We start from the raw sequence: 24111 nt of genomic DNA on the forward strand, positions 1-24111 counted from the left end.
CCCTGCGCCGCTACCCCGGCACGGCCCAACCGCCGCCGGCCCCTCAGCGCCCGCCGCTCGCTCTTGTACCGCTGGCCCGGCCCGGTCCCGGCGCCACCACGGCCCTTGGGCAGAGGCTAGAAACGCGGGGAGATTTGAGCCACGCCGGCTGCCTTACGGCGGGAGGTGCTACCGCCCGCTTCCGCGCGGGGCGGCGGGACGGCTCCGGCCGCGCCATGGAGCCCCTGCTGCCTGTCGCCCTCCTCCTCCTTCCCTTACTGCTCGTCCCCTTGGTGCTCCTGGCGAGGAGGCGCCGCGGCCGGCGGACACCTCCCCTCAGGCTCCTGGTGGTGGCCGGCTCCGGTGAGTAGGGGTTGCCGCCAGCGGGAGCGGGTCGCGCCGCTGAGCGCCGGCGGCGGACTCCAGGAACTACGACTCCCAGCATGCACCGCGGAGCTAGGGCCAACGTGGCGTTCGCCGGTGTGTCCTGGTGCGTGCCGGGAGTTGTAGTCGCAGTAGCGTGCGCGGGAGTACGGGCTGAGGGGAGGCCCGCCCGCCGGCGGCCGTGTGTCAGGAGCCGCTGCCGGGGTGCCCGCCACGGCTGTTCCCGGACCCCACCCGGTGCAGGTCGGGCGCCTTCGAGGCCGCCGCCTGTCTTTGGGTTTTTTAGTTCTTGATTTGAGTAATTGTTAAGCTTCATCTTTATCTGGGGCATTTTCATCTGTATTTATGTCTGACAGTTTGGTTTCTGAACCTTTCCTTCAGACGGCACATGTATATTGACTAAAACTGATGCAGGACAGACCTGTGCAGCTGCTTGGTCTTCTGACAGAAAATTATTGATGGCGATTCACAGCAAGTCTTTCTAAAGATCGGTACACCCCTTACATACGTGACATTTTTGTAATAATTTTACCCAAACCACGTTTCTGTGGTTTACTTACGAGAGTCTCACGTGCGTCTGTCAGAGGCAGTACTGTTGTCCAATTGTGTCACCCCACGCTAAGGGGACACACACATCTGTTACTCCTTGTTACCTCCCCATAGTTGCAGGGCAATTAATTTGCCCCAAAAAATTAGACTACCATGAAAATTTGCAGTTGACAAATCCAGGCAAGCTTTGATTTCATCGCCTCAGTATCCCTGTGGTTTTCGCACACCGACTAATTGAGTAATAATCCCAGGATCTTTCTGCAACTTGAGTTTGACTGGCAGTTTTATGATTTTTCAGGTCACCTTTACTTCCACCAGGGCTGGAAATGTGCTTGTTTTCCTTCGGTCCTTTGGAATCTAGTTTGTACATATTAAAAAAATACATTCACTATATATAAGCTTACCAGGTGAAATAATTCATAAGTCAGTTAAGAGTCATATAATGTTCAAGCCTATTCTTCGAGACTTTTTTGAAGTAGGAATCTCGTGCTTTTCTGTGAATACTCAGATGATTGCATTAAAATTTGTGAAAGCTTCAACAAACCATTGCTCATGAGAAAATCCCTCCAAACATGTTTGAAAAATACTGCATTAAATTCTACGCAAAGGTGGCAAACTCTCGTGTCTAGTGCAGCAGCATAGCTCTCGCTGCTTGTCAGTTGTTTGCCAGCTAAGAGTGCTTGACTTGTATAGCAAAGGTCTCTTAGGAGGCTAATGACACTGCACAGCAGGAGGTAGTAGGAATACAATTAGTTTACTATTTTGGTCTGCAACTTGCAGCAGAGTGAAAAGTAACACATCCAGCAAATGCTTATGCACATACTTATGGGTGCAGTTTGATGTTAAGCCGATCCAGCCCAACAGATAAAAGGTGAGCCAGCTCCAGTTTACCTATGCACACAATCTTCCCTCTCCCCTCTTCCACTGTTACAGGTATTCCTGTAACTCTGGTTCAGGAGACTCAACTGACAAAAAAAAAAAAATTAACCCTGCTCCCAAAAAACACAGTAAGTACACTCTCCCCTTCTCTCCAGTTTAGTGCCAATTTAGCTACCTGAACAAAGTGACCTTGCAGTTAGAAGGTTGTCAACACCCGTTCAAGGGTAGTGGTTAAAGCGCTTGGCTGGAGCTGGACTGTTTCTTCTGTCAGCACTCAGCTTTTACACTGGCGTAGCTGCAGAGTGAAATTGCTGCCTGCTTGATTTCAGTGTTACGAGCTGGGGTAGTGCAGCCCCTGAACCTGGTCTTGCAGGTCGTAGGACTGAACACTGGGTAGGGTCAGCAGGAGTTACGCTTCCATGGCGAAGCTCTGAGCTGGATCCCATCCAGCTTCATTTTGACTGTTGCACCACGCTATGGCTTTTGAGTATGGACTTGTCATGGTTTAAACTCAGCCGGCAACTAAGCACCACGCGGCTGCTTGCTCACTCCTCCCCCACCCTGATGGGATGGGGAGGAGAATCGGAAGAAAAAGGTAAAACCTCGTGGGTTGAGATAAGGATAGTTTAATAGGACAACACAAGGAGAGAAGTAGTAATAATAACAATAATACTAATAAAAGAATGTATAAAGCAAGTGATGCATAATGCAATTGCTCACCACCTGGAACCTGATGCTCAGCCCGTTCCCGAGCCGCGATCCCTCCTCCCCCGACCCTGCCAGCTCCCCCAGTTATATACTGAGCATGACGTCATATGGTATGGAATATCCCCTTGGCTAGTTCGGGTCAGCTGTCCTGGCTGTGCCCCCTCCTAGCTTCTTGTGAAAATTAACTCTATCCCAGCTGAACCCAGGACAGGACTACAGTATAACTCTTTGCCCAGTTGTTTTTGCATCGTATACAGGATGTTAAACACAAATGTCGTACTTCTGTGTGATCCTGGTTCAATCCTATTTAAGTGAAAAACTCTATCAATATAGCTTCAGTGGGAGCTGAATTGTCTTCATGTTACTTAAACAGTCTCAACCATCCTTTAATTGAATCCTCTACTCTCGGAAGAGTGTCACTGATAATAGTAGTACTAATAAGTTTTAAAAGGAAAAGTGGCTGATTCAGCTGAAGAAATTGAAAGTTACAAAAGTTTTCATATACTAACTGCAGTTTATTTTGTTTTTACAGGTGGGCACACAACAGAAATCCTGAGGTTACTTAGCTGTTTGTCAGAGTCATACTCTCCTAGACATTATATTTTTGCAGACTCAGATAAGATGAGTGAAGCTAAAATACGTTCTTTTGAACAAAAAAGGGCTGAAACATTTTCCAATTCCCAGGTAACTTGTTAAATATGCTCTTGTAAGATAAAATTATCTTAACGTGACATTCTAATTCAAGGCAATTTGGAAGTGATTCTTTAAAAGGATATTTTTAAGATCAACAGGTGCTTTTGATTTTCTAGGTATTGATAATCACTTGCACTAAAGTTCAGCTAAAGGTGCCATTCGGTACATACTGGGTTTTACGTTTCTAAAAGTGAACTAAATAAACACTATTGATTAATGCTGTACTAGAGACACACTGAAAATGCAAAGTAAATATACCTAAAAATAGCAAATGCCATTCTTGCTACCAGTTTTCACTACCACCTTCCTTACTTTCTCTTAAAATGGTCTTTACCTCCTATTAACATGTTAATCCATTTAAAGCAGTGAGGCAACATGATTGTAGTGAAAGTGACTGTACAAAGAAGGCTATCTCTTGCTCAAGAAAAGCATGCTGAAAATAAATCTCTTTTAATTTTGTAAACCAGCTAGCCATTGAAGTGTTATTTGTAGCTATAAAAATACTGGGGCAGATATGTGGTGGGGTTTTTTTCTTTTATTTTTTAGTTTGGCATTTCCCTCAGTGACATAATGTATTTTTTTGAAAGAAATTGTATTTAAAAATGTTTTATCTAAGAAAACCTTAATTGAAATTGTATTATTTTTGTGTGTTTCTAGACTGTGTTTTGGTTGGATTTTAAAATTAAGCATTAGTTACACATGTTTAAAAAGTATGCAATACCTCTTAACGTCAGATGGTTTTCTGGTTGATGACCTGAGCAAATGCTGAACTCCTAAAAATCATGAAAATATCTTGTTTATCTTTTTATCAGATGTTTGCTTGCTTTGAGCTCGTTTGCTGTATGATTAACAGACGGCAGTATGACTCTGGTGACTTAAAGTGTCATCTGATGTCCAGCGAAATTAGTAGAAAGATTATATTTTTATTTAGAAATTGGAATAAGTACAATGGAAATTAATGTTCTGACTACAGAAATCTTAGTCCTTTTGAGCAAGTAGTACAACATGCAGTAAATTAATTATTTATGTGATATTGATTTCATATGGTACCCTTCTGATATTTCCATTGTCTTCAGCAGCACTACTGGGACAAAAGATTGTAGGACTGGGTACCAATGATTTTCAGAATAAACTCTTTTAATCTAAAGCAACTGCTGCTAAGGTGAGCAACAGGCTCACTTAAGAATGACATTTTTAAGTTTGCTTACCCCACTTTCACCTTGGAAGACGAAGGTTCCTTGCCTAGCACAAGCTGCTGAATCAAGCAGGGATCACTTAGTTTAAAATTGAGTGTGGCAGTCTCTTCTCTCATTGTGCACCAAGGATGAAAGTTTAGTAAAGTGACCAGAGGTATTTCCTGTTCAGAGAAATCTTGTTTGGTAATTAGTCATTCACGCAGTCATACTCACTTATCTGAAAAATGTCCAACCCTAAATTATTAAATTTCTTAAAAATACATATTTTGAGTATTAAAAGATTATGCAGTTTTCCACTAGTTCACTTAGTTTTGCTAAGCAGCTTCCCTTTCATACCCCCTCCAACTGCTAACAGATCATGTAGTTATATTTTCCTTCAACATTGGAAGCCAGAGGAACATTTTTGGCTGCATCTGAGTTTGCTGTCTGGATAACAGATGCTCATTTTCCTTTGGCCATTCTTTTTCCACTGAGCAAAAATATTTAGAGTGAAAATGGAAGATAAATTTTGGAAAGTAAAGGTCACGTGCCTATAACATATATTTGCTAACTTTCAGAGTGTGCTTGCAAGTAGTATGTGTTTTGGCACTGGGGATGCTGGAGATGATCAAGCATTTAAAAATCATATCTTAGTAGCTTCTTGCAGCTTTGAATAAATGAAAGGGAAAAGTCTGAATGCTTCAACCCATGGTCATTCCCTTCCTCATCTTGTCAAGGAAGTAAATTTTTCCAGAACTAAGGACTGGACAAAAGACAGATAACAACGACCTAAGAGAAAATCAGTGTACTCATTTAACAAATCACGATGTAAAAAACAACAAATATTTCTTTTTGATCTGTGGTCTAGCCCTGTTCTAAAAGCTACAGTATTCAGAGAGAAGGAAAGGAAGTCAGAATGAGCATCTTGCTTACAAGAAGCAAAATGCTGCACCTCTACCCACTAAGTCTCTTGAAAAAAAATCCAAAATGCCTCCTATGAAGTCTCTGGTCCTGCTATCACTTGCCTCCCTGTTCTCTGTTGCCCCCAGCCTGTAATCACAACTATTCTACATGGATGCCCCCAGAGCTGTTACTCAGGGAACCTTCTGCGCTCAGCGTAGAGAACCTGCTTCAGCTCCTGCCGACCTACTCTAGCAGCAGAAAGGCAACATACATTTGTTGACTGAAGAACATGAATTCTTCACTGGATCTTATGCCCCCATTTGTCCTGTCCGAGATGAGCAACCAGATTAACTAACCTTTACGTAATGCTCATCTGACCACATGTTCTTTTCCATTTTATGTTTCATGAGAGATATCATGCTAAGAAATCTTGTTCCTCAGCATGAAAAAGAACCACGTAAACCCAGTTTCTTTGCAAGCATTGTAGTATATTCAGTTGAGCATATTATAATAATTCACAGCAGTGGCAGTTTTCCGCCAACTTTTCCTTGCATGCTTGCAAAACAACAATGTTAACTAGGTAAAGGACTACATCGCTGGTTTTGAAATTGCAGTACCCAGTCAACCATTATAGACTTGCCAGTTTGGAATATTTGTCTTCAAATAAGAAAAAGGTTTCTGACTCCACTAAAGATGTAAGGAAAAATAAATGCAACATTATGACACCATAGAAGATAGGGGAGCAATCTGTCTATTTCTGGTATCAGACATACTATGCAGTTTTCTAGCAAAACGTGCAGGAGGTACCTTTATCTGGAATACTGACAGTACTCCATCAGATGAGAGGCTGGGATTGCAGAAGCATCTGGCAGTGGCTTTTAAACAAACAAACAACAACAACAAAAATCCAGTTTTGTTTCCTAGCTTAATATTTAAGAGTTGATTGATATGTGGGCTGAAGTCCTAACGTAGGACATAGAAACTGATATGCAAAGTTTCAAGCATGTTTTTTGAAGAGTATAGATAAAATCAGCTTGATCTTTATTTGCATTCTACAAGTAAATTTCTACTTTGATACTGTTTGGGGTCCCTGCCAAGTTTTGCTGAAATTGTTTTTTTTATGATGAAGAAAATCACATAGAGTGTTTTGGCAAATACCGTTTAACACCGTTCTTACAGTGAAGGGGAGCATCTGAATAGTTCCACTGAAACCTGATCTGCCTAAAACTACCTTATCATACACATATTTCTTGCAGGACTGAATACAGTGCAAGGGTCTAAACTCCACTTACGGCATTTCTTTCTATCACCTGAACTCTTCCAAAGCTTTAAGAAACAGAGAGGCAGTGATAACCAGAATCCTGTTGAATGGGCAGCAGGGGGCATGTTTATTTTTCCATATTCTGCTGTCAGATTAATGCAATCAGAGTTTCAACACCTGCAAATAAAACATAAAACAACCAGTTTGTAACATCTGTTAATGCCTTCCAGTATCACAGCAATTAAAGAACCTTATCACAATGAAACAGGATAATTTCAGTCAAGAAGATTAACTTAATATTCTGCATTTATAAGTGTTGGGTTTTTTTTTTATTCTTTCCACCTTATATATTAAAAAAAGCCCCAGTTATTGCTATTCAAGACTGATTTGTAGTTTGTATTTACTGTACAGCTATTGGCAACATCATCTTTCCTGGGCACAAATCACTAGGGCTAAGCTATGACAATTAGCAATGGTGTATTTGAAGTAACTGGGCAATTTTCAGTATTTATAATGATATTTAGAGTCTCTCACTCCCAATATGAGTTCTTCCAGAGCGGTAGTGATCTGCTGTCCCATATGAAGCGAGACAGTGACCATTGTCCAGATCTAAACAATATGTCAACGTCAATGAACAGTGCACTGCAGCCGTTATATTTGTCTTTCATTTAAACAGTCAAAAATTTCATTGACATCAGGACTGCCTTCTGATGTAGCAATAGTTCTTAGGTGTAGTTCCTCTGCATCAAGGTAAAAGCCATCTGCGAAAAGTGCAGGAAGCCTAACTACTCTTAACTGCTTACAGTATTCCGAGACAAAAAGAAAACATCTGCATTTTATTAATTTGATACCTTTTACACACAGTGAATAATCTCTACTTTTTCCTAGGGAAAGAACAAAGAAAATTATTTCTTAAACTTATTTTTTATTTTATGATAAGATGTTCTTTCCTGTTTCTTTATGCAAATATTTTGCATTTTGAATATGCATCTTGCATATCTTTCAAATACTCATTGAGTACCCATCTAAAGGATAGTGATATTTGCTGTTACATTTTTAATAGTATGCACCGGACATTAACTGAGAAAAGTTGTTACATTTTCTGCAATGTAAATCCACGAAGAATTTAAACAGGCAAGAGACAGAAGAGTCACCGTGTTTGTTTTCTAATCAGACCTAGACCTGTGTCTCGGTGACCACGAGGTGGGGCACTACGTTAACATACTGCGGGTGAAGCTGCTCTAGCTGAATTGTTTGTTAAGTTAGGAATGTTTTAAAGTAACGTGAGAAGAGATTAAAAAATAGATATATAGGTCTAGTATTTCGTTTTACTTTGTTGCCAGGAGCGCTAAGCACGACACTGAATAAGACATCTAAGAAAAAGTTTCATACCCAAACATTTCCAAACTAAATTTAAAAAAAAAAAAAAAAAAGTTGGCACAGACAGATCTAATAACTCTATAGAAGGAGCAACAACTTTCTTAGAAAAATAACAATTCAGCTTATCATGCTCTTTTCCAGTTCACCCTTGATCGCATTCCCAGAAGCCGTGAGGTTAGACAATCTTGGACCTCCTCTGTGGTAACAACCCTGTACTCCATACTTTACTCCCTTCCTTTGACCTACAAACTGAAACCAGATTTGGTAGGTAAAGTAAATTTTAACTTATTGAGAACTTGCTAATCTGCATCGTAAAAGCATTTGGAATATCAAGACATTGCAGACTGTATCTCATACGTATGCTTAGATTTACAGTTCACAGGAAGAGTATTTTTGAATGTAAAATTAAAGCTGAAAGAGATATAGCAGCAATACACCAAGAAAGAGAGAACGGGTTGCACTGCTAGTGAATTAGAGTAGCAAACACCAGTTTCTGCTCTCAAAGTTTGCAGGTAACATCAGAGAGCGTGTCACTCCCTTGTTAATGCTGGTAGAGCTAGCACAAACAGGGTTGCAGGTTCTTGATAATATCTCTTCAGGATTGCAAGAGCACAAACTGTGCTTGAAAGCCTGGTTATCCTGTTGGCTGGTCTTGCTCCCTAAATGGTATGACCAGTCTGGAGCAGGCAGGTTCAGACCAGCAGAAATATATACAGATTCAGTTCTTGTGCTTACATGACTTTTCAGCTACATGCATATTTATTTAGTCTTTGGCTGACTGACATTAATTGTCTCATCTAATGACAAAAAACATCACTGCTGAAGTGACAACTCCACGGCACTTTAGTAACTTTTTCAAGCTGTTCACAAAACTGCACTCTCATGCTAATTACAACATTTATTTAAAAATACTCCACGTACTTAATCAAGTCAGAAGCATTCAGGGTTGTCAGATTATAGAACTAAAATAGAGACATCTGATCAATAAAGTTTTGTGTTAATGCAAGACTGAAGAGGTAGTGCACTGGACTCCCAGGTTTAACTCCTACAATTCTTTAAGAAAAGTTTTGGTTAAAGCTGGCTTTTTGCTAGAGTTGTTGTCATCTTAAGGAGTCAGTTATCCAAACTTGAGTTTGTAAAAAAAGCATTATTTTAGCAGAATTTCAAATTAATATTCTATGAGTTTTAAAATACTTTAATGAAACCTGTAAAAACTTGTGCAGTTACAACATATTTTTCATAATTTAGTAGCAGCATATATACACCCACAGAAGATGTTTGTAAGCAAACTTTTTTTAGCTCTCGCTGTGAACTGTATGGCTAATTCCAAAGAGGCTCATGTATTTGTGATATTTTGAATGTTTAGAGAAGCTGCTGTGAATAATTTAATCTCTTTGGCTTCAATAGTACTGGTCAGTTCCTATCAGATCAAAAGCTACTTGCGGGAGTTTTCAGAGCAGTTTAGTGTGCAGAACAACAGAAGTAGCTTTTTGCAGTTCTTATTTTTCAAGCCTATTCTGAAAACTGAGATAAAGTTTGGAGGGAGGAGGAGATGGCATACTATTCTTTTCACAGTGATTTTAATTTGGAGGGGGGGAATACTAGCGGGATGTTTACATGAAGCAGACATCTTAGAGCAAATGTGAGTAACAAAAAGGAATCACTTTGCTACACCACTGGTTTCGGTTAATGTATATTCTTTTTTTAACTTATTGCAAAAGAAATTGACTGGAAAGTCTCACTGTGTAGCTTAATATATTACCAAAAGCGTCAACAGGACACATCATAGGAGAAGAGCAGGAAGTTGCTAATCTAATTCCATGGTTTCTCTGTTTACAAGAGGAATTTAAAGTGACAGTGGGATTTACACATAGAATTATGAGAAACAGCCTTGGAGTTGATAAACTGTGATAAGCTGTCAAAAGCCTAACACTTTTGAAAAACACTTGTCCTTGTAAAATTAAGGGTACATTTTAGCAAGGGCTTTAAGCCCTTTGTAGTGTTTAAGAGAACTACTGACTCAAAATGCTATCCAAAGAGTCCTTATCCATTAGAGAAGGGCTGGAGGGGAGGGAGTTCCCAAATATTTTTTTGCCAAGTACCATCATCAGCCACAATAGCAGCTGGTACTGCCACTGACAGAAGCATCTCTGGCGTTATGCCAAATCTTATACCACTTGAAAGCTGCTTGCATAGTACTACTTGTATGCATATCTTAGTTTAAGAATTCTGTAAAATATAATAAGTCAGAGAGCTGTAAAGATTTTAAAACACTTATCAAAGGAGAGTGATTCAGGGATTAAAATGCCTCACATTACCGGTGAAAAGATTTTGTGTGGTATGTGAAGCAACTGGTAATATTTAATTGCCTTTAGAAGAAAATGTTTGTGGTGAATTGCAAATCCCCCTACTCTTGGCAAAATGTGATGCTTAGTAGTTTAAAGAACTAGAAAGGGTGGGACAAATGCTGGTGTTTACAGGATTCATCTATAACTTTTGGTACGGAAATCAACACCCAAGTTTAGAAACAAGCACAGTATTACATCATGCTGAGAGCTTCATATTTTTAAACAGTAGAGCTTACGGGTACTGTACATTTTCAGTCTAGGCAACTGTTTTTGTTTAACTGCAGGAGGGAAGGAAAACTTTGAATTGCTTCTAAGTCATTTGTATGTATGAGTGATCCCCAAATCCTTACACTCGCTTTTAGGCTTGTCAAAACGTGTGCGTGTTTGAAGGAATGACTGAAGTCTTCTCCAGACACCCAAAAGCTAGAGAAAAGCAGAAATGTTGCAGTTTTCAAGGAATGCAGGACAAGAGAAGTACGGCAAAGGGAGCCTGAAACCATTAGGTGCACAAAGGCAAGATTTGGAGCAGATAAGCTTAGGTTGGCATAACCAGTGTATCTGTGGAGCCAAAATAGCTGTAAAGGGGAAACAGCAAACCTAGCTGCACAGGAGTTACTTTATATGTGCTTATTTACATGAGCACTATGTCCCCTTTGTATCTCACACTGATCTTCTGGCACAGCTTCTTAGTTTACTTTGCAGGAGAAAGCAGTTCCATCTAACCCTTCTTCAAGACAGTGAGTTCAGAAAGAGCTGAACAACTTCCAGGAGACCTTTTCTGTCATGTAGGACTTGACCCACACTTGAAGTGGGCCCCCAGAGAGTTTAAGAAATGTAAAGGTTAGCTTAGTTGTTCGGTTTGAGATCATCTTCAGGAGGCCCATTTCTGAGTTATGAACATCTGCGCTCTGCAAAGTTAAGTCCCTTTAGAGATATTAAACCAAGTCACAAAATTAAGATGTCAGAAGTGATGATCGGCTTGTGTTCCTATAGCCAAGAATTATAGAAATATAAGTGTCAGAGTGTTTTGCAGGCGCCTGTATGCTGGGCAGTTTTTACAACATATCAACCTTAGATAGGCTTTCTATGCAGAGGCCTAAAATTCCAGGAAAGCAAGGCTTGTGCCAGCACACTCTGCCTACACCTTCCTTCCCCCAGAAAAGCTTTTAAAACTATTCATCAGTTGCAGCAAGATTTAATATGCAGTCATAGCCTCAAAGGCTGCAAACTCCTACCATGAAAACAGGCAGCTGGTCAGAGAAGAGAGACTTTTATTGCCTTCATTGAGAAAAAGGCAGCAAAGAAATGTAAAACCAGAATAAGATGTTAGAAGATCTACCATCTAGGGAAAGATGCAAATCCTTCTTAGTTACAGAATATGAGACAAGCTGCACAGAGGTTTTTCCCAAAGATAGAGAAAATTACTGAATCTTACACAGATTATTTGATATCCAAGAAGGAATAAACTAATGTTATGGCCTTCCTATAATATGCTCTCAGTCAGTCAGTCAGTAGGTACGAGTTCAGAGGAAACCAGTCTTCAGTTCTCTTGCTGCTTAGAGAACTATTGTCCTTGTCTCTGGGCCGATTTGCCAACCCTGAAACCAGGCCTTCAGGTGATCTAGCCCTTTGGCTGGGTCGTGATTATTCCAGTCATTCTGTCATACCTGAAATTCAAACTGAAAACAAAGGATATGCGTGCACCACACAGCAGAAAGCTGTACAGAGATTGCATCCAGTCCTTGTTTTCAGCCATAGATGGGCTATGTAATTGGGTCAGTGATTTGCTCTCCTTTAATGTAATTAAATTTCACCTAGAATTGTGCAGAAATGCTGCGTAAAGCTCCATTCATTAGTACATTGTGCATCCTGGACTCTTAGGACCAGACTTTTTTTGCTTTTCTGGGGTCAATTCTCAGTAGTTCCTACTGCCTCAGTGCTCTACAGAGCCTGAAATAAGCAGATATTTTCAGATCACTGCTATTTGGAAAAACCTGGGTTAAATCAGGCAAAGAAGGCAGTCCACATCAGGTCCTCCTTCCCGTGGGAAGTCTGTAGTAAGAAGTTTACATTTGCACAGCAAGTACAACAAGCTGTGCTGTCTCCCTCCCCACCAGCTGTCAGTTGAATGAGTCTCTCCTTTTTAAACTTCTTACTAGAAGCCTGAAACCTGCACAGCCGATTATGCTTCTAGCAGTCTACCGGTTCTTTTAGGACTTCACATCCCATCATACACGCCTGGTCCCCCGGCTGGTTAAGTTCACTACAACAAGCTTCTAGGGTTGTTACAGAAGTATCACACAGTAAGCTATATGAAAGGAGATCATTATTTCATTTAGCTAAGATTTTCCATTCTTTGTACCCTGCCCAAAATGTCTTAAGTTCATAGCACTTTAACAAATTACTATGACAAATAGTAAGTTATTGTCCCTTATATCATGGTTCTTATTAGAACTTTGTGGAAAGCTACAAAATCTGGGTGGTGGCATTTTTTCTCTATTCACTTCATAACAAGAGAACTTTGTATAATGCAGTATTAAGACTATCTGGTGCATTCTTTTGTACACTGAATCTTTCCCCACTATTTATAATTCTTTTGCACCAGATTGACAGTACATCTGATCTACTGTTGTTCTTCTAGGATCAAAACAGTCAAAATAAGCAAGAGTAAGAACATCGGATTAAGACCTTCAGTGATACAAATCATGTAGCCTAAAAAGAAAACAAAGTTAAGCCATCCAAATTTGTGTTTAACTTCTCAGTGTTAACGAAAATTTATTCACCCCTCCTCTACCTTGTGTGCTGTGTACAGCTACCCTGCAGCCACAATGTAGAATTACCCTCTGCTGAGCACAAATAAACATCTAAAGCTATTCAAATCGGTTAGCTTAAAGCTAGGTTGTAGCTCTGCTCTTTCTGTGACTGCCAGTTAGACATGCATAATAGACACTGCATTTCAGAGGGAGGATAGAAGTAGCAGTAATGATGAACTGAGATCTTAGCTTAGATTTAAGCAGAGTTTAAACTAAAGACGGATCAGTCTTAACTCATCAGCTATCATCAGGTTCATTATGAACCTAATGAACACCCTGGTCACACTTCCATGTATGTTATAAAGCATGGTTTCAAGTAATCAGTTTCACTATATGTGACCACTGAACCAGGCCACTGGTATGCAGATACAGATTGCTAACACCTCTAGGTTTTGCATTGTGAAGACATTTCAGGCAGGTATTTCATGCGGATTCTTGCTATACCAACTGCAGTGATTAGGCAGTAGCCTCAAAGATATTTATATACATATAAAATATCAGTTTTAGCTAACCTAAAATACCACTTTCAAGTTCTAGTTAAATGAATGCTTGACTAATGAAAGACACATTAAGATTTTCAATTAAAGGCTCATTTTAGGCCACTGTTAGTAATATGTATGATTATATTTAACAGTCTTCGGATTTAATTTCTCCTTTCGTTTTGAGTAGAAGCAGGCTACTATAATAAGCAGTACTTTTTGATATCAGGAGATGAGACGAGCCCTTATTTTTAAATAGGCTCTAAAAGGTTAGATGGTATTTCTCATGGTGCTCTGACCAAGAGACTTTAGTCAGGTTCAGACTCAACCAAGGTGACACTTAGAACAATAACAGCTTGCTGAAAGACAGCTACTACCTAGTGTTTGTAGCTACAGATGTAGTTCAGTAACTACCATTTCATTTACTTGGCAAAAGCCTTTTACTGAATTGTTTTATGACCAACTTTTTCATCCACACAAAGTCAAATTTCCTTTACTTCCTACTAATTTATCAGCAGCAATAAACCACAGACCCACTCTATGATAATGCAGGTAGGGAGTTAGTTTATTCTCCAGCCTGCATCTGCCTTGGTAATCTTGTTCATTTTTAACCAACCTTCTATCCATCTCCCCCAATTTCTCACAAGACTCACTGGTGCGACTATTTCTTGACACAAACTTCTGGCAGAGATCACGATGTTTGGTTGGTCCCAGTGACAGTCTGGGTGTTAATTTAATGTTTTAATAACCAACACTAACATTCCGACAGACTTGAGCATTAGTACCACTTTCATACCTGTCACTTATTATTATTATTTTCAATTGATTGGTTCTATGTTTCTCATTTTACATTTGGCAGCTAGGCTGGGGAGTATGCTGAGCTCACATGTCCCATTCTGCTTCCACGTACCTGCAGAAGCATCATACATATGGACGGAAACTACCACTCCAAAGACCTTTTAATCCCAATGACAGACTTGCCACCTTTCAGCCGAAATACAGGGGCCGTTAAGTAGGGTGCCTAAGGTTAGCTTCATTAAAAAAAAAAAAAGTCAAACTTGCATGTTTCTTTATGGGTCCAAATCTAGATTCTCAAACTTTCCTCACTAAGCCCTTGCCTAACTTCTGAAGTTCTTAATGACCCCAGTTATCTTTCTTTTCATTAGTAAAGCCTCTAGGCATACCCAGAAACAGACCTGAGCTGTTTAAGTCTTTACAGTGTCAAATAGCCACATGCATAGCCGAACTCTTGAGCTCTGCCGAGATCCAGAAACTAGGAGCTTCCCTCACTACTTTGCAGGTGGATGCTGATCCAAATCACATCAGCTGGGCCCCTTCTCTTGTCTCTTGCCCCTGGGGACACCGGGCTGGTAACTCTGGGTCAGGCCACTAAGGGCCTAGAAGGCAGAAGTGACAATGCTCAGTGCTGTTACAATTAAATCCTATTGTTAAATCTAGTCCCTAGTGGTTTTGTGGAACCTCTTCTTTTCTCCCACAGAAAAATCCACTAGGTAGGATTTTTGTTTCCCTCTCCTCAAGCTTTTATAAAGTGAGAGCTGGTGAAACCAGGGAGTTGGTGATGCTTCCCAATATATTTCATTCTGTGATGAAAATAATACTCGGAAAAAAAGTAGTGCACATTAGAAACCCAACTGCACAGTGTGCTAATTTAAGTCCTTGCTCTTCCACTTCTCTCTTCCCCGTTCTGGCATTCACTGATCTTATTTATCCCAGTTAGGTAATCTGCCTGTAGGACCACACATGTCCCTGCTTGTTTTGAAGAGCACCTCATCTGCTGTGTGTATTCTATCATACTAACAATGGGAACCATACCAACAAGATACACAGAAGCGGACTGGAAAGGTTTTCATGGCAATGCTACAAGCTATAGCAGCTGACCAGCCTGAACACAAGCTGTTGCTATAGAACACTGTCTTTTTGCACCCCTGATGATTCAAGTGATTTAGACAGTAGAAGATGAAAGTGTACCCAGGTATAATTCAATTCTACCTTAATTAAACGATTTACATCAGACTACACATCTAGATTTTTTTGTCCTAGCCTGCATTCTGCAGATAAGTTCAAACAGCAAATAGGGTGTGAAGTTTTAGCTAGTTTTATTTTCAGGTTGTGGAGGCAAGTGAACTGGGTAAGATCTTCACTCTTCAAAAAGAATAAGCCAGTAGGTAGTTTAATGACCTTTGTATTGTTCAAACAGAACCTGAAATTCTTCTTTCTCCCCACCAACAGCAATAATAAGGAACTGTTGGAAGAGGTTCCTGCTTTTTTTTTTAATCCTTAAAAAAATATTAAAAATTCTAAGCTAGTTTTCCTTGAGGTTCAAAACTTGAATTTTAAGACATGCTAAAGAGCTAGACTAGCAAAAGCTTTAATAAGGACACTCCCTCCCACATGCTTAAGTATTTGAGCTAAAGAGAAATTCCTTTCTCTCTTAAATTCTCAGATTTGTCTTGTTTTTCTGATTACCAAATAGATTTATATTCTGTGGAAGAGATCTTATTTCTATGATAACTGCATTACCTCCATGTAGACGAACAATGTATCTCTTGAAACCTTTTAGAGTTACTCATTTATGAAAAAAGTAACAATTTTTCTCTGTTTGCCATCCAGGCTCTATGTTGCCATCAAAGTTATTAGCAGAAATTGATTCTTAAAGGATATGGCCTGATGTCTGAACATATTAAAAAAATAATTCTATTCAAAAGAAAATAGCACGTACATTTTATCTTATTCTCAGAGTATGCTACTGAATCAAAATGCATACTAATAAAAAAATACTCTCCATACCTGGAGATCTTCACTGAGAAGGATATACAGGAATCTTGATGCACCCTCTGTGAGGAGTAAATTATTGTTTTCCTGGTGTTAAAGTAAAAAATACTAATGTTAGAGAAAGTAAGTGCTATGCCCAAATCCTGTGGTGAGTCCACAGCAGAGCTGTGAGTACAACCCTGGTTTCTTGACTCTCCAGGCTTGCATCTTGGTCATGAGCTCATAAGGTAAATATATTTACAATTAAAATTTTATTTATTTGTTCACTGATGCTTTTGTTAGTTTAATTTTACAGTTAGAGCATCTCCAATATTAAAAGAGCTGGTCCCACAACTGCAGGGCTGTAATGCTCACGGTTGTGTTTCCCCACAGACTTGGGGGCTGCTCAGGATACACTGAGCAGTCAGCGGAACAGGGTCCTTGGGAATCACATTGCAGGAAATGGGAACAGCCGAGACCGAGAAGCCAGATCACAGCTGCCTTTGTAGGTAGCACTCAGTACTTCTGTAGGTGAAGGAAAAAAATGTTCAGCTGGATACTTCACCTTACAGGGCATTAGCGTGAAGTTTTCAAAACAGTAAGATAATACTGAAAATAAGCAAGTGCTGATGAGCTCATGAGATGCTGTGATTTACACAGCAGAATACAAATTACTTCATTGCAGATTCTCTCTTCTTGTGCCACAGAAACAACCAACCTCCCCCCAGCAAAACAAAAAACACACAAAAACATTTGTTATTACACTCTGAAATCACAAAAGGCAATAAAATCCTGAAATGACAAAACCCCTAGCTCCTACTTGATGAGTGCAGGAGTCCAAAACTAGCCCTGATATAAAAATGAGTATGTTATGGTATTGCTTTTAGTTTTCCTTTCAGTGTCCAAGGACATCTACTCGGCTTTCACTAAATGTGACTGTTCAGTTTCCCTGTCACTGGAATCATTCTCTGCTCCATTTCCCTTGTTTCTGAAAGATCCTTCAGGTTATTCTACGGTTAGATTTGTAGTTTTGTGAAGGCTTTCTTTGTGTCAAGACAGTGTCTTCTGCTCCCTTTTAGTTTTCTGTATTTGTATGTCATTGAATTGTGTTTTTTGTTACTTCTGCTACCTTTGTGAAAGGTTTATTATTTTTGTCTGCCATTGTTTCTAGAATTTCTTAAAGCTGATTTTTGTAAGGTTTCCATGTATTGTAACTTGCTATGGCACTTCATTTTTTTTTTTTGTTAGGTAAGTCCAACTACCAACAACACAACATTTGGGTGTCTGTCATCAACTAAGAACATGCAATGAAAATAAAAAGGTATAATGCACAGATTGCAGTCCCTTTAGCTGCTTTCTCTAATTGGTGCATTTCCTTGCTCACCTTTGAAAACTCATTCCAAAGCCAGAATGCACTTTGCCTAGCAAGGTGGAAACTTGTCAAACTTGGTCCAAATCGAGGAACTTTCTGATGAAAATACCTTTGGCTGAGGAGTTCCGTCAGATCTGTAGATGGTCTAAGTTGTTCATCAGAGCTGAGTGAGATTGGTTTATGCTCCTCCTTTTTCTTGATAGAGGAATTAAGGGATTTGTTTTGGGTTTTTTTGGTTTTAAATGAAGCCTTATTTGCAAACAGGTAAGCTTTTTTCTTAAGTCTCTTCTATGAGAGTATGGCAGTATGGTCGTGTTTTAAACTCCTTTTTCTTCTGTGCTAACTTATTTTCAATTGTAATTCAAACTGGTTTCCCACTTCCTCTCTTCCATGCTTTCTTCTTTTTTTATCCCCTTTCCCTTTCCTTTTCCCTTGCCTTCCTTAAAATATCAGGAACAGCTATTCAAATTTCCTTGGCTTCTCTGACAAACCTCAGAGATATCTTCTGGGCTTTCATATCTTAACAGGCTGAACAGTTATTTTTTGTTCCCAAATGTTGAACAGCCATTGACGTGAAGTATTTATCAACAAAAGCTGAGTTTTAGCAGCCCAGCAAAAACACAAACAAAATAACATTATTACTAAATTACTGCTTTTAGGCCCACAGTTGTTCCTGAGAAGCAGAAAATACCGAATTGGCTTTTTTCCTACATTGTTAAAAAGTAGGTCTGTTTACTTGCATAGATATACAAAGATCGTGCAGTTAACCCAGCTTGGGTCGGTTTTGTATCACTCCACTTGCCTTTGCCTCTTTTAGTAGTTCTCTGTCACCGCCATCTATTCCCTTATTCTTATCTCCATTTGTTTAGCACTGTGGGGAAGGGAGCATTACCAGGACTAAGGAGGGCTGAGCGATGTCCTAAACACACTCCAGGAGGTAGCTCCGTAGCTGGCAAGCAGCACAGTCTTCAGTTCACGTGTGCATCACCCTGCAGCAGCAATCAGCATTCCCACACCACAAGCCTGCCCAGCCTGAGAAAGCTGGGCAGTTTTTCTGCTCTTGCCAAGTGGCAAAGGCTGATCTCTGTGTAAGTCATTAAGGAGAACAGCAGGTGTTGACAGTTTCTTATGCAAAGCAAATCTCACATTAGTTTTCCACTTTCTACTAAGTTTAGAGGGACTTATGTTGTCCTCCCTTTGATTGTTGTAATTTGTGAACATAAGCAGCACTCAAATACTTGTTCATTAAAGATATACAGCAAATGTATGTTTACATATTTATGAGAAAAACTGCAAGTTTCCTGCTTTACTCATTTTTGTTTTAACCAGTGGCCTGACATTTAATCCCAGTGAAGCTGTGAGCTATGCTTTCAGTGTTTTAGCTGGTAAATGTCACTCTGCTACAGTACTGCATTCACCAACTCTAAAGCATCTTTTATCAGCAGTGGTGCCATGTGCCAGTGTTCCCAGTGTGCCAGACTGCTGGCTTAGCTTGTTTTCTTTCAACAGCTGCAGAAAATATCTGAAACAGAAAGGCAAGAACTATTCCATCTTTATGTGAAAGCGATTAATATGAAATTAGATTTATAGAGAGAGTTGCTAAGTATAAATGTTGTATTCTGATCCTTTACTTTTAAACCTCCATTAATATACAGATTGATTAGTTTATTGTACTGTTTAAAAGTCTGGTTACACTGAATTGGTAGAGGATTTTAGTATGTAGGATTCAGTTTATAGGCCGAGCTGTGAAGCCAGGCAGCTAGTGAGCCAATTTAACAGTTAGCTGGACATTTCTTTGCATTAGAGGCAAACGTAAATGGTGTGGAGAGACCTGCAGCACTGGCTTCTGGAACAATCCTTTACAGCTTGTTGGCAGCAAAGTTGGATAGCTCAGTGACCAAGAAAGTCCTTGGGTAGTTGCAGCTCAAGAGGTCACAAAGGTGACACAAAAATTGTCTTTGGCCCCTTCTTCCCCCCTTTCTGCTGCCTCACCAAGGAAGGCTGAACCAAATAAACTAGAGATCTTCAGAGACGTATCTCATGCAACACAAATATTCTACAGGCAGCCTTGTAGCTAAAGTAAATAGATATTGGGAAACACTTACCCTAAATAGCCGGTTGACCTTGTAGAGGCCCTGGTCCCTTCTTGCCCAATAGACGCCTGCTTCTTCTCCACAGCATACTGATGATTGCCACTGGATTCCCTGAGAGATACTTGTATTCTGCTGGAGGGGAAAAACAAGAGGTGGAAGACATCAATCATTCTCCAAAATTTACTTTTGAACAGTGTTTTGAAATTCAGTAGTAGGACAGCTCATCTTCTCTTACATGTTTAAGGAAGGCTGTAGATGATTCAGTTCCTTTCCACCATCAACAAGTTCATATACTGGCAGGAGCTGAACAGCAGCGTTTCTAGCTTATAGATTCCGCAGCGGTTCCTCTTCTTTATAATGTGCATACTTGTTTTCTCAGAAGTTTCCCGTGTATCCCTTGAAGAGTGTATGATGTTGGATTCCAAGCAGCAGGAACTGCTGACAGTGTGAGAGGGAGTAAGTAGGACTGGTCAGACCAGATTTTTGGAGGGGAATTGCCACTCCAACACGTGAGCAACTGCACCAGTTCTAGGTATGACATGCCTCTAGACACGCACTGAAGGTTAACTGGAGGTTAATTTTTAATGATCAGAAAGATTGATTAATAGTTCTGACTTACAGCTCACGACCCCAAATTCAGATAGGGATCTATTTGTCTGTTGGCTTCAGCAGGTTTATACCAGAGTCTCTTTCAGGGGACAATTCCTAAAGCCAAGCATTTTAGAATAGGAACATCTATAGACAGAGTATTTTATGGGCATTTTGCATACAGAGATCCTATAGAGCCACATCTGCTTTGTCTTGTTTGAACCAGTATGTGTGGAAGGGAAAAGAGCAGAGGACATGAGTTATGATCAGATCTTTTTTTTTTTAGAGATGCCTAGTCCATAATTTTCCTGATCCTTTTTCCCGCATGCAAGTACTTTTCCATGAATCAAAGGGCATCTGGGAAGCAGCTTACAAGTTATAAACAGTCAGTAGAAGGTATAAATTGAGTGCATTATATCAAAACCTGGACATAGTAAAGGTATTTTATTATGATTTTAATTTTGGTTATTGCTTTTCTGTTTTGCACCTCAGCAAAGTAATAACAGCAATTCATTATGGCCTTTAGAGCTACATACAGATTCACAAATAGACCTATTTACTACTATTTTATTACATGATCTTTTGTGAACACTCTTATTGGAAGTGCTGGAATTCATTCTAGCATTTACCTTTGTGTGTGCACCTAGACACAAGAATACCAAATACCAAAAAGACTGGAGCTGCTAGCCAAGTTTAATAAAGAGGGAAAGTAGGATGAAGTGTATGGCACAGTGGTTTGATAAAGACCATGATTGTAATAATTCAGCTTTTTATAAAACCTCCTTGCTTTAGATGACTTGGTTGAGCTTTCATAGTAGATGGAGGCTAAAAGAGTGCAGAGCCAGTACTAGTCCAGAAGGAAGACAAGTGGAAGGGCGCCTGGGAATGGGGATGCAGAGGGAAATGAATACCAGAGATCACAAAGAAAACCAGGGAAGAGAGGATGGGTGGGAGACATCTCAGAGGGCTGGGTAGAGTACAGAGAGACATCAAAATGGAAGACACTGAGGAAAGGATGGGGAGAGGACTGTAATGCAACAGCAAAAGGGCTTGGGGAGCAATGAAGATGAGACAATATTTGTACTCCAGGTAGCTCTACTAAAGGAAAGGGAAAGTGGAGTTTCTGTTTAGCAGTGGTGCACATTTTTATCTGTTCGCTTGAAGCTGAATTTTGAATCTGAAATCAGTAGTCAGACTGAATATTCAACTCACAAAAAAAAGTAGTAAATAACTTTTTTGGACTGTTTTGGTGCTTCTTATGCACTTGTCTGAGACCAGATTCTGCAGCAGAGACCCTGGTGCGTTTTGCCTGCAAACACAGGGGAACACTCCAAGTTGTTTCCTATGCCTATGTTTACACTACAGTAACAAATGTTATTACAAATAGAGACACATAAACATGCCTTAATTTGGGTATCAGTAACCATGTACCAGTAGCACAATCAACATCAGTACAAATTAATCAAACTTGTCAAGAAATAGGGCAAAATGCGTGGTTTAGTTTACACGTATGGAAAAGTTTCTTTGAAATGCTAAAAGGCAGCGTGTGTGGTTGGTTTATGTCCTTGCTTGCCAGGCCAAATGTATAAAAAACAGATCTTCATTCTCAGCAGATTGTAGGGTAGGTTTTAAAGTCCCAGCATGGATTTACTTGAAATCAGGTTCAGCAGGAGGTTTGAAACCACAGTATATTACTCTGAGTTCAAAAATCTAGTATGCAAAGTTGATGTGTTCAGCTTCTTTGCTTCTTAGCTGTATAATTGCTAATATAAAAGAATTACACTGTTACAATTTTCTTATACAAGTATTTGTGGCTGTTGATACCCTAAAACTTCAAGATTAAAACAGTATACAGCATGCTGCTTGTAAAGGCTTTCAGAAAATGTCAGCAAGTCTTGCATGAATAAATAGTTCAATTAAGATCAACAATAAAATCAGAATAATTTTGCATGCAGTATTACATTCTGTTGATTCTGATAAGAAAACCCTGCATTATGGTCATCACATCCCCAAGCTGCATTTCTGAGGCCATCTTAAAGGCAAAGGAAAGTATAGGTGAGAGCTGCTGCTTTTAACTGAGGCAAGGTGCTGTTAGCCAGTTTATCAGTGGGATCTTGCCACAAAGCAGGGAAGGAAACATTCCAAAATGATTGCTACAGCCCTGAAACAGAAAGTGATATTTCCCCCCCCCAAATATAATATCTTTCACAAGCTAGTGAACTTGGAACAAAAAAATGTGAGTTTATAGGATATAGGGCCATGATTTTATAAAAGAACTCTTTATTTCCACATAACCCCCAGCTGTGCAGAAAAGTGCTGATTACATGGTAGTAGTTAAATTTAGTAAGAAATTCTTTGCCTGAAAGCAATTTTGATACCCAAGTAGAGTGCCTAATATACCCTGGTTTAAACCTTTTACTTTTCAGCAATCTGTTTTTCAGTTTACCAATGTCTAAAATTGAAAGACCCCTTTCTTTTACTGTTAACATTTTTAAGTGAATTTGAGGTCCTCTGCTACTAGGACATGACATGTATTTACCAAAACACCTTCCTTCGGTATGCTTGTTTCTATGTACTAGTGTTTATCAAAAGAAAAAAAAAAATCCAGTCGTGCGTATCAGCTAGTAGATTCTGATGAAGGTCCTAATTCATCAGCACATTTTTGCTGAACTCTTAAGTGTTTTGCTGACTTAAGCCAAAGTTCGAGATTTATAACTGGATTCCAGCTTTAGTAATCCTAATTAAACTTCTTTGGCCTTATTATGCCTTAATCTGTGCACAAATCTCATGATTGATACAACACAAAGCTGTGACTGAGTTTGGAAGCTGTTTTAGTTATATACCCACAAGTCAAGGAGTTCTGCTTCCTTCATAGAAATTAACTGTGCCATCTCAGAGCTCTTTTCCTCCTCCTTGACATGTAAAGAAAGATGATCTTTTTTGGCAGCTACTTTGAAATAATGTCTTTTTGTTTGCCCCATTCCCCTCCTCCCGCCCCCCCCCTTTTTTTCCTTCTCATATTCACTTCTGTTTTTTAAAGTATCTTTGGAAATATTTTTTTTTGTAAATGTAATGTTATATGAATATACACACTTTTAATTCTTTGCCATATGAAAAAACTCATGTTTTACTTCTGTAAAATGTTTCATCTCTTTTAGATATTGTGCAATGGACCAGGAACATGTGTTCCTGTCTGTATATCTGCTCTTCTTCTTGGGCTTCTAGGAATAAAGAGAGCAATCATTGTGTATGTAGAGAGCATCTGCCGCGTGGAAACTTTATCCCTGTCTGGAAAGATTCTTTACTACTTTTCAGATTATTTCATCGTTCAGTGGCCTGATCTAAAGGAAAAATACCCCAAGTCAGTGTATCTTGGTCGAATAGTGTAACAACAGAAGACAAGCTTTACCTAAAATGAACTCTGCAAGCTCCTCACTGAAGAAATGCATTCATGTCGCAATTGATTTTCAAGGATTCCTGTTAAGAAATTGGGCTGGTAGTGGAAAAGGAGACAATAATAAAGATATCACTACATTTCAGTACATTTTTGTGTAGTGGTGTTTATTGCCATCATGTAGGTCTGTTCACCAACACCCCATAATGGCCTTAAGTCTATGCTGTCTCTGTTTTCATCTAGTTTTCCTGCTATGTGAATGGCAATTTTTGTCTACAAATAAATATGGGAATTTGTATGAATGTAACATTTCCTGTAAGGAAACTTTGTGTAGTTTTCTA

At 39.5% G+C, this 24111-nt stretch overlaps 1 protein-coding gene and 1 long non-coding RNA gene across 2 annotated transcripts; one reads left to right on the plus strand and one right to left on the minus strand.

The window, feature by feature from the left end:
- Nucleotides 1–23948, plus strand: ALG14 (ALG14 UDP-N-acetylglucosaminyltransferase subunit). Its single transcript, XM_050901156.1, has 4 exons — nucleotides 1–342; nucleotides 3032–3183; nucleotides 8053–8175; nucleotides 23535–23948. Exons 1-4 carry the CDS (start codon nucleotides 216–218, stop codon nucleotides 23763–23765), a joined length of 633 nt encoding a protein of 210 aa, XP_050757113.1. The 5' UTR covers nucleotides 1–215; the 3' UTR covers nucleotides 23766–23948.
- LOC127019206 (uncharacterized) lies at nucleotides 6619–18664 on the minus strand. The gene is made up of 3 exons (XR_007766870.1): nucleotides 18588–18664; nucleotides 16360–16431; nucleotides 6619–6708 (listed from the first exon to the last, which is right to left on the minus strand). It is a non-coding gene; the product is annotated as an uncharacterized LOC127019206 (long non-coding RNA).
- Nucleotides 23949–24111: the final 163 nt, after the last annotated feature.

The sequence above is a fragment of the Gymnogyps californianus genome, chromosome 8 (assembly GCF_018139145.2).
Source record: "Gymnogyps californianus isolate 813 chromosome 8, ASM1813914v2, whole genome shotgun sequence".
Lineage (NCBI taxonomy): Eukaryota > Metazoa > Chordata > Aves > Accipitriformes > Cathartidae > Gymnogyps > Gymnogyps californianus.

Excerpts from the sequence above, each read along its gene's own strand:
- ALG14 (XM_050901156.1), top strand. The coding sequence starts at position 216 with ATGGAGCCCCTGCTGCCTGTCGCCCTCCTCCTCCTTCCCTTACTGCTC. Across the intron at positions 3,184-8,052 it reads AAACATTTTCCAATTCCCAG|TTCACCCTTGATCGCATTCC; the intron begins GTAACTTGTTAA and ends GCTCTTTTCCAG. Across the intron at positions 8,176-23,534 it reads ACAAACTGAAACCAGATTTG|ATATTGTGCAATGGACCAGG; the intron begins GTAGGTAAAGTA and ends CATCTCTTTTAG.